This window comes from Sciurus vulgaris (genome assembly GCF_902686455.1).
Source record: "Sciurus vulgaris genome assembly, chromosome: 5".
Classification (NCBI taxonomy): Eukaryota; Metazoa; Chordata; class Mammalia; order Rodentia; family Sciuridae; genus Sciurus; species Sciurus vulgaris.
The window spans coordinates 113,985,574-113,995,699 of NC_136465.1; the positions used below are offsets into that span (position 1 = coordinate 113,985,574).

The following is a 10,126-nucleotide window of genomic DNA, read 5'->3' on the forward strand; positions in this document are numbered from 1 at the left end:
TGGGAGCCTCCTACCTCAGCCCCCCATAGCTGGGATTACAGTCATGTGACATTGCACCTGGCTAAATTAGTGGCATTATTTTAAAGATAACATTTTAATATGGAACATTTTAAACATAAAGTAGAAAGCAAAGTCAATATTCATATTTTCCCAATTGCCTTATTATTTTTAACAATATGTTTATTTGAATCAGGATCTATAAGAAGGTCACTATGTTTCAATTGGTTGATATCTTCCTTAAATTTCTTTAGGGGTTTCCTTTCCAGTTTTGAAAAACTGGGTCCTTGACCTATAGGGGTTTTTTTTTTTTTTTTTGTGGTGCTGGGGATTGAACCCATGTACTCTACCAACTGAGCTATATCCCCAGCCCTGACCTCTAGGCTTTTGCATCATAGATATTTTGCTAAATATCTTCCTTAGTGTCATTTAACATCATTTTTTGTCCCTGGTGTTTCCAAGTTGGTCATTGAATCTAGAGGCTTACTCAGATTCAGATTTTTTTTCAATACTATTCCATATGTGGAAATATCAGATTGTCTCTTTTTACAGTGACTCAAACCTATAAAAAACCTAATTACATTTGTATAATAATTGTGAGAGAAAATTAGTTAGAAATTGTGGTAGTAGAAGAATGAGCTGGTGAAAACTCATGATCTTTCTTTGTCCAAGATATAATAATGTCTCTTTTTTCCCCCCAGGAGGCTGAGAAAATGTTAGAAATTGGGGGAGACAAGTTCCCCCTTGAAAGCAGGAAGTTACTAAGTAGTCCTGGAAAGAACAACAGTTTCAGGTAAAGCTCCCAAACACAAAGGAATTTACTGTTTGGGCTATTCTCTAAACATTCTGACTTTGTGTGTGGGGGGGTGCTTTTACAAATGCAGCTGCTGGTGTAAAGTGCTAAATATCCAGACTCCCATGTCCACCCTGTGACAATCAATACCTTTTCCACTTCATTGTGAACTGAATGCCTGCTCTGTGCCCAGCACTGTACCAGGTGAAGAGAGAGAGGGTCAACATCCCTAGTGCCTTCCTCCATGCCACAATTGTGCAAGAAGGTTTACTTATATGTTCTCCGTCAGTCTTTATAACCATTCTCTTAAAAAGAGTGTCATTATCCACTTCTGTACTTGTGAGGAAACAGGATTATAGAAGTTTAGGTAATTTGCTCAAAGTTATAATGCTACTAAGTAGAAAGATCAATATTCAAAACTGGGTCTGTCTATTCCTCAAACTAGTACCCCTTATGCTTTTCTTTGCCACCTTCCAAAGATGAATGGAATCGTCTTTATTTCTAGAGAGTTCTCAGGCTGGTGTGCATGACTTTCCTACACTTGGACCTGCCTTGGGGATAGGCAGAGACAGTCCATTCCAACCAGACTCATGGCATCTGTAGTTCAGGGACCCAGGGAGAATGAGCTGGGATCATAAAAATGCCTTACTTCTGCCAGTGATTTCACTCCTTTACCTACCAAACCTATTGATCTCCACAAATCACAAGAAGCTAAATTGGTCCATGTGTCGTTTTGCTCCTGTCATCTTGTTTCTGTTTTAGATGAGGCACACACAGGGTGAAGGAGCTTAGAGGTTGGGAGGGGCAGAGAAGGAAGAAAGGGCAACTGGATCTTGGGAAATTGACTGCTGAATCATTGGGTTTGTTGTGGTTTGTACTGTGGGGTAAATTAGGAAAGTCTTTGGTCCCTAATAAACTTTCTGTAAGTTATTATAGAAGGAGCCATATAATTCGAATTCTGTTTCTTCTCCAGTGGGATGCTATCTTCACTCTTGGCATTTTAGGAGAACTCCTGGTGTATAGAAGACTTTATTTATTCTTGGGCTCCAGAGGACCAAAGTCTGGGTCCAGGGTCTTGATTTATTGTCATTTGACCTTGGACAAGTGCTTGCACCTTCAAACAAGAATGTTATTAATCTCTGTTGCTATAATAGTTAAGACAATAGAGTGAGAAAGTTCTTTGTAAACTATCAGTGGAAAAGATTTCACTATGTAAATAAGAAAATGAATGAAGAGTGCCTGGCACACAGAAAGCAAATAGGAGTTCCTGACGCTGTGCTCTTGGCATCATAACACGGTTACCATTTCCAGTGAGCTTTTTCAGAGGACCAGGCACGACCTGGGACAAAAGCCCAGCCTGCAGCAGCATCTCATAGGCATCTTACCTTTTTCTGTTCTGACCTCAGTGGCTGCAGAAGAATGACCAGACTCCATCTGTGTTCCCAGAGCTACTGAGAACTGTTAGCTAGTCTTACAGTCTTTTCCCTTCGGGTGGAGTGGTGATCATTATAGAATGAGATATGTATTTTATTCATAAGTCTGACATTCACTGTACCAAGCATTGATTTCAGATGTGACCCCTCTGAGATTAATATTTCTGATGAAATGCCTAAAACCACGGTCTGGAAAGCTCTCAGTATGAATTCTGGAAACACAAAGGAAAAAAGGTAAAGAGATCTATAATTTCTGATTTTTATTTATTTTTGTCTTTTGGAAATGGTAATAATGTTGAAGGTAAAATATATATAGTTGTAAGATTGAATTTGTCTAATAAATAGCACTTCCAGGATTGCTGCTAACCCCATAAGAATAGATTTAAGCCTAAGGAAAAAAAGTAAAAATGATTTCTAAATATTGGAAGAGATAGGGTGTTTTGAGCTGTCCATTTACATAGGTCCAGTCAGGATGGAATTATTTTGATACACTTTACCTGTTTAGTTCCTTAATCCTCTTTTTAGTTCTTATTTGAAAATCTAAATGATATCTCTCTGGTTACCTAACCACACAAATTGGAAAATTGCTACAAGTCTATATTAATATTGTTAATACAAATAAATAGTATTGATACAGACTTTAACTTATTTAACTTGTTTCCATAATGAAAATTATTGCCATGAACAGATTTTGAAATATTAAATTGTAACTGTTTTCTTATTTTGCAAAGAACATTCTGTATATCATTTGCTAATACCATAGATCAATTTTAATCAGGTTATTGAAGAAAATGAAAGAACTTAAGGCATCTTTGCCTACACTGAGGTAGGCTACACATCCAAATTACTTAAAAAGTTTAGTTCAAACACCACTTAAGTTTAAATAGTAAGATAACTGAAAACAAAATCTAAGGCCTTATTAAAGATAACTTTTCTATTTTAAAAAAAAGAGTAGTTGGGAAACCTGGTCCTACTCTTAATTGCATGTATAATTTGGCCTACCGCTGTTTCTGGCACTCAGTTTACTCAACAACAAAATGGGTGTAATAATAAGTTGCTCTGAGGGGAAACTGAAGTGCTTTGAAAAGTCACAGCCACCAGTGGGTGGTAGTGGTGGGTTATTTCATCTTCGAATGGGTTAAAATAAATCTGTGCTGAATGTAAGTGAAATATAGAATCTTGTTTCCTTCAGAGGAAAATCCAGGCAGCTGTCGAACTGTATAACGCACACAGTTATTTTTAGTTGAGAACTAGTCTACTTGTAAATGAACTTAAAATATAGCCAGATCCAAATTGTGGTGACATCTTCAAAGTATTGTGTTAAAAGCAGGAATGAATCATGTGTCCCTTTTTGTCTCATTGTAACACTTTTATTCAGTCTCTTCAACTAAGAGTCTTTGCTGGGATAGAAGATTTGGGCCATGAGGTGCCTCAGGGAAGTTCTGGTTACAGAGAAAATGGTGAGTCTCTCAGAGAAGAAGCAAGACCAAGTCTGGCCCTGTCCTTGGTCATCTCAAAGCCATGCTGAAGCATTCAGTTATTCTTGGTGTGCATTGGAGGCCACCCAGCCATCCCCATACCAGCAGTGAGTCACCAGATGTGAACGTGGAAGCAGAAGGCCACCTCCTGTTGGTACTTCTCCTCCTCTTCCTTCTTTCTCTTCAGAACTGCCACCATTAAAGACCCAGCTTCCCATTTTTCAGACATTTTCTCTGAAACTCTCTGCTGGCCTGCTGAGCCACATGGATCCATTCTGCCATTGAGGATTCCTGCATTGAGCTCCCTCTTCCTTAAAAGATGATGAGGTGGGGGAGTAGCAGAACAGAGAAAAAGGGGAAGCTTCTTCAGTCATGTTGGTATCTGCAGATCCTTAGGAAGCCCTGGGCCTTAGTTTGATTGCCTACCCTGGGTGGGGGATGCTGGTCAGACCCAGAGGTTGTCAGGAGGTCTGCTACCAGGATGGTCAGCCCCCTGGGCATTGGCAGTGCCTACAACTTCAGCCAGGAGGACATTTCTGTCCTGGGGGGATCCCAATCACTCTCTAACAGCAGTCTGCACAACTCAGTGAGACCCTTGGAAGATACAAAGGCCAAGGGGGATTTGGAGTTGTTTAGCTTATTTAGGAAAATACTTGGGGAGAAATCAGTAATGACAAGTGAGAATGAGAATCTTCTCATGGTTTTCATTGAGGATAGAGTAAGAGAATGAGCCAAAAATGCTACAAAAGAAGTTAGTGTAGATGCCAGGAAGGACTTCCAAGTCTAAAGATTGGTCAGTGTCTGCCTTCTAGATATCTAGGAAAGATTTGATGACAGTTGTTTGTGAGTAGAAAAGGAGACATGTTGTTTTTATTGGCCATTTTATGAGACTATTTGACGTCTTGCTGCTGTCTCTTGAGGATACATTCTGATTCCATCCTGGAGAGATCCAAGTGCTTATGTACTGTCTTCTTAGCTGCCTTAGTAGTGAACCATCATCAGCTCAATGGACCAAAACCACCTTCAGCCATGTGGTTTCTTCATCATCATGGATATCTTTTAGTTGACAAAAAGTTCTGACTCTCAGATGTAAAAAGCTACTCTGGGAAATGAACTGTAAGTGAAGTTAGTTTTGGAATATAGTTTAAACTACTTTTACTTTTTTTTCTCTTCTATGTTGCAATGAATGTCAAGGGTCTAAGCTCCAGTGCATTTAGACCTTCCCTGCCTTTGTGCACAGAATGTGACCAGCCAGCCCATTAGCACCCAGAGAATCCAAGCTTATCAGTTTTCCTTTCTGGAAAATCTCTGTACAGTGGGAAGATCCCCTAGTGTGCTGTCCTTTTATAGGTGAAGAGTTGGCTGCATCACTTTATTGAGTGTTGCATTCTTTAGACTCTTAAAATACATTAATGTATTCTAGTCTGACTCTAATGACCTTTGATTGATGTCAAAGGAAAACTGCATTTCTCCCACATTTCCCTATCTCTTAGGGCCATAGTTATTTTAATGCAGAGATGATTTTCAAGATATTTAACAACTGGTACAGGACAGACACCAACCACTCGGAACAGGTACCTGCTATGAATAAACACTATGTATCATTGCACCAGTGCCTGTTGGCTGAATGTCACACTGCTTTCAAATATTAAAATGGCATCCCACTAAATTTTAGGGTCCCTAGTTTGTCTGATTTCTATTTACAAGGCTGTTTTAGGGCAGCCTTGGCTTTCTTTTGTGTTGCAGACAGGATAAGGCATGTTTCTTTAAAATATATGGGCATTAAAATCTTTGTGAGCCAAAGCTTCACATTTTATTACTTTAGAACAAATGTAATCATTAGCCCCTTTCTCCGTTTGATTTGGAAAAATTAAAGATAGTCCATCAATGGGAAAAAACTTTCTTGCTGACTTTCCCACGTCAGTCTCTGGCTACTTCCTTGCATTTCTCCTTTTCATTGTTTTATTTCCCCGAGAATGTGCACCTTTTCTTGCTCCATCTTGCCCTGCTGCCTGCCATATTTTCCAGCCACACTTTGTATAGGGAGGTTGGCAACTACTGTTTCCCTAGCCTTAGAGCACCTGTAAGGAAGAACCCATTGTGGAACAAAACCAGTGACAGTGTCATGAGAAAAATGTGTCTCCTAACACACTGATGCCTTGTATATGCTAAATTGCTTGAGGATAAGGGGACCTGCATTTGTTAACTCTCTGCAGCACAGTTACAGGATCACATGTTGACTTTTGAGTTCTTCCCCAGTCAGAGTCTCCCAGATTACTATACCTTAGGAACATTAACCACTTTGGGAAACTATGCCCACCCTTTTAGGTCACTTGATTTTTCTTCTCAAACAGTGGCCAGCCTCATTTTTGCTATTCCTAATGGTAAGAACTATTCCCTACTCATACTCTCTTTTCCTTCGCAGCTCTCACCACTCAGCCCCAGTCCTAGCTGCTTCCTTGCTTAGGTTTGTGGCTGGTGACCATGGTAGCAAGAGTCAAGCTGGCAGCATTTGGGGGCAAGAAACTGGAAGTGGCAGTGAAGCACTATCAGTGTGTACATATGTGTGCATGGTGACAAATGAGCATGTAGCTGCAAGTTTTCATCACCACTCTTAAGCTTTTGAGCACCTTGCTGGGAGAACATCAAAAAAATGTGGTCATTCTCCCGTCTGGGAATTCTCATCTGAGTTTCTCCGACAAAACAGGTTGAGGACAAATACAGGCAGATTAATCTATGAAGAAAGGTATTAAAGTTCAACATGAAGGAGAAACTGATTTAGAAGTAGAAATAAAGGCAGGTTGTTAGGGATTTCTCAGGCCCACAGTTGCTTGGGCCAGAGAAGTTGTCTGCCTCTTCCATGATGGAAAGGAAATTTCAGGAACGGTTTAAATGTTGGCATGCCAGTACCCTGATAGACTGGTAGTGTCATAGAAAGGGAGGGAGGTCAGGGATTTAAGAAAATGATGGTAAGTGGAATTTGGATCTAAGTGGGCAAGTTGCTTTCTGGTCATGATTTTTAGGCAAGAGTTGGTCCTCAGAGAGGGCAAAAACCAGCAGCGATGTACTGTAAAATTGCCCAATATATTTGGTTGCATGAAACAGATTGGCTCTTTGTGGCTAGATATGATTTCCAACTTATGAAGGACTGTCAAGAGATCTGGTCTTTACCACATACAGCTCCTCTCCTCACTCCTTATTCATAAAAACTTGGGGTAGAGGGAAAGTGAACCATATTTTTCCAAAAGACAAAGTAAATAGCCATTATTTCTCTTTGTCTGGGATGTGACTGGCTTTCAAGTTAGTTATTAATGTTCAATAAAAATCTGGTATGTGCTAAGTCTCAGGCTTGGTTGCTAGCTCAGGCTATGAGAGCTATGACCTTTAAGAGGTCTCTGGTGTTGGGGAATCTGTGGTTTCTGGTTGTTCAAAAAAGACAGTTTCTAATTCTACTTTATCTTCTGCCTACTTGACTCTCCATACTTCCCTCTTAGTAGAGGAATCAATAATTCTCCCTGCATCTTCTCTGTTGATTTTGTTGTCCATGTTCTGTATCTCAGATTTTCCTGAAGCAGAGGAGCAGGCTTGATGCCAGGACCCCTGGTTTTTTTTAAACCAGAATCAGAAACACCTCCCACTATGTTCTTTCTGCCACTTTATCAATGTCTTTGAAGTTCTTTTGCAAGAGAGACAGCTCCTCCTCCTAGGACTTTTAAACAGTCATCTTTGCCAGTTTGTCACTACATTTTTCTCACATTTCTTAGGTTCCTAAGTTACATCCTAGCAGGCCATCCAGGAACCCTGTATTGAATGTTCCCAGCCTTCTTGACTCTCTTGGTGAAAGCCTTTGGGCCTCCTCCAGCAGGCCCTGGCTAGTCAAGTGAGACGTTATTCAAGTTCTTCCCCTTTTCACTGTCCTGGCTTTTCAAGCACCCTTTACTACTCCTCTTGTCTTTTCCTCAGTATTTCAAGTTCTCCTTAGAGGGAAGAAGTTATTGATCAAAGGACCCAAAACCACCATCAGTTTGGGGTGGCTAGAGCAATGAGGAAGTCGATCAGTGCTGGACTTCTTGGAAAGGGGACTATATGGTTATATTCCTTATTTATGTTGAGGGTCTGAGGACTCTCAAGCCCTCAGGCTCATCCACATTTTAGCGTAAACAGAAAAAGACATTCCAAAGCCAAATAGAAGCGATTTTTCTACTAAATCTATTCTTTATGACTCTTGCTACCCCTGGTCTCTTAACATTAATTATAGAAAATGGGCGGTTGACTCAGTTACATTTTTTTTGTCAGAAAGGAGGGTAATTTTCATAACCAAAAGAGGTGTGAAGTAACTATATCACTGCTTGAAGTGTGAAAAGAGGAAAGGAGTGTTACGTGAACCTTTCCAGTGGAGAATTCAGGAAGTTGAATGACTCATCCATAGGCATAATTCTTTTAGAAGATTCTGTGCTCAAAGGGAATGGAATGGTTTCTGACCCCTCTGAAGAGATAAAGAATAACATTTTTCTTAAATCTAACTCACTTTCAGCACTGGAGAATACAGAACTTTTTCTTCTAGTTGATGACATTAATATTCCTTGAGAAGAGGGAGAACCCACCCACGGCACATTTCTGAGCCCAGCAGAAATCAGCAAGCTTGGGCTTCTCTTAGCAGGTTTGCGGATGACTTCAACATGCAGGTTTTTCACATGTGCAATAACGCTGGAAACAGAAGCACCAAACTGAATGTGCAATTACTCCTTTTGTATAAGAAGCCAAAATCATCCTCCTCCCCTCCTCCCATATTCACTCCTCTGGGATGATAAGTCTCCCTCTTGTTTCTCTGTGTCTGTCTGTCTGATTGATTAGAAATGGCTGCCCTTCCAAGCTAAATGAGGTCAGGTGGAGAGTAGAGCAACCTTCCCTCACAAGGGAACAACTTGAGGTGCTGGTACATTTCTCTTGTTTTCTATGTTGTTCTTTCTAGTAGGTCCCATGTAGAGATAGAGATATTTTTGTTTTAGAGATTCCAAAGTATATATTTTTAGTGTAAGAAATGTACCCTCTCCACACTCCATGGTGTAAATAGAACTGGGAATAAATGTGTCATTGTGATAGTCCCATAGCAATTTGTGGTAGGAACAAGACTCCTTTTCCAATCTGTGTCTGTGACCCAGGGCAGGTAATTGTGACACTGCATCTCCTAGACCTCCGCCTGCCCAGGCTTGTGTATACTCACCTCAACAGGTGAAAAATAAAATCTGTAGAAACTGTGTACCTGTAGTGTTCTTTGAGCCTGAATCAAGGGGCTGAGCCACTGCTGATTAATTGCAGAATTTCTGAAGAATGGTGAAGATGGGTGAAAGAAAGGTGTGGTGATATCTGCTGAGATGCTTTAAGAGGACATATGTGCCTTCCAGGTGCAGGTTCTGACCAGTCCTTGGGGCAGAGTCATAAAGGAGGCCATAAGGGCCCTTTCCTAGGGAACTTCTCTGGCAGAGGCAAACAGGACAGCATGAAAAGAAAGCTAATTTTGAAGATAAAATCAGGCTGTTGAGAGCAGTTGCTAGTATTTAGGGACCCTCCACTGCCTTGAAATCCAGATTTAAAAATCTGCTGTCGCCCTAGAGTTTTTTTATTTGTTTGTTTTTGGTTTTTTGTTCTTTTTGCAGGGGGTGGGGGTGGGTCACGAGAGTATTGTGTTTCTCTTCCTCTCAAATCCCATTGCTGTAGGGTTGGAGAAAAGGGGAAGAGGGAAGCTATGGAGGAAGGGCAGAGAGACCTGCAAGGAAGTGACAAGATAGTTGGTAGGAGAGCCAGTCAGGAGGCTTTACTGATTGACAGAGAAAGGCATCCACTGAATGCTTATTTTTTTTTTGTACCAGGGGTTGAACCCAAGAGCACTCAACCATTGAGTCATATTCCCAGCCCTTTTTTATATTTTAGAGACGGGGTCTTGCTGAGTTGCTTAGGGCCTCTCTTAAGTTGCTGAGGCTGGCTTTGAACTCTAGATCCTTCTGCCTCAGCCTCCTGAGCCATTGGAATTACAGGCTTGCACCACCATGCCCAGCCACTGAAAGCTTTCTGACATAGAATGTGGGGTGAGCATTTTATGAAGTGAGAGCCAGTGCAAGCTGGGCATGCAGCCTGAAGACACAGGACTCCTTGGCTCTGAGGGCTTTTGCTTCTTTTGACTGTTTTTCAAATATCTCAAGATCACATCCTTTGCCTCACAGAGAGACTTGCTTTAATATCATTGAGTGGCATGTGGTATGTGAGAAGGCTACTATTACAGGAAACAGCCAGTTCTGATGCCTCAGATTCTGGTCTGGTGGGGGGTGCTGGTACAGGGAGATGGGAGATGGCCCTTATCATCCAGCAGCCTCAGGGTGGTTAAGGATTCTGTTGGAAAGTGCTTAGGACAGCACCTAGCTCATAGT

The 10,126-nt window shown here is 41.0% G+C and overlaps 1 protein-coding gene across 2 annotated transcripts in view; it reads left to right on the forward strand.

The window, feature by feature from the left end:
• The window catches only part of SLC4A8 (solute carrier family 4 member 8), a 72,238-nt gene extending 63,277 nt beyond the window's left edge, over positions 1-8,961 (forward strand). For both annotated transcript variants that reach the window (XM_079143202.1, XM_079143203.1), the window contains exons 23-25: positions 699-790; positions 2,362-2,457; positions 3,602-8,961. In XM_079143202.1, coding sequence (XP_078999328.1) covers positions 699-790; positions 2,362-2,457; positions 3,602-3,614 — 201 coding nt within the window. In that variant the 3' untranslated portion in view covers positions 3,615-8,961. The remainder of the gene's footprint in view (positions 1-698; positions 791-2,361; positions 2,458-3,601) is intronic.
• Positions 8,962-10,126: the final 1,165 nt, after the last annotated feature.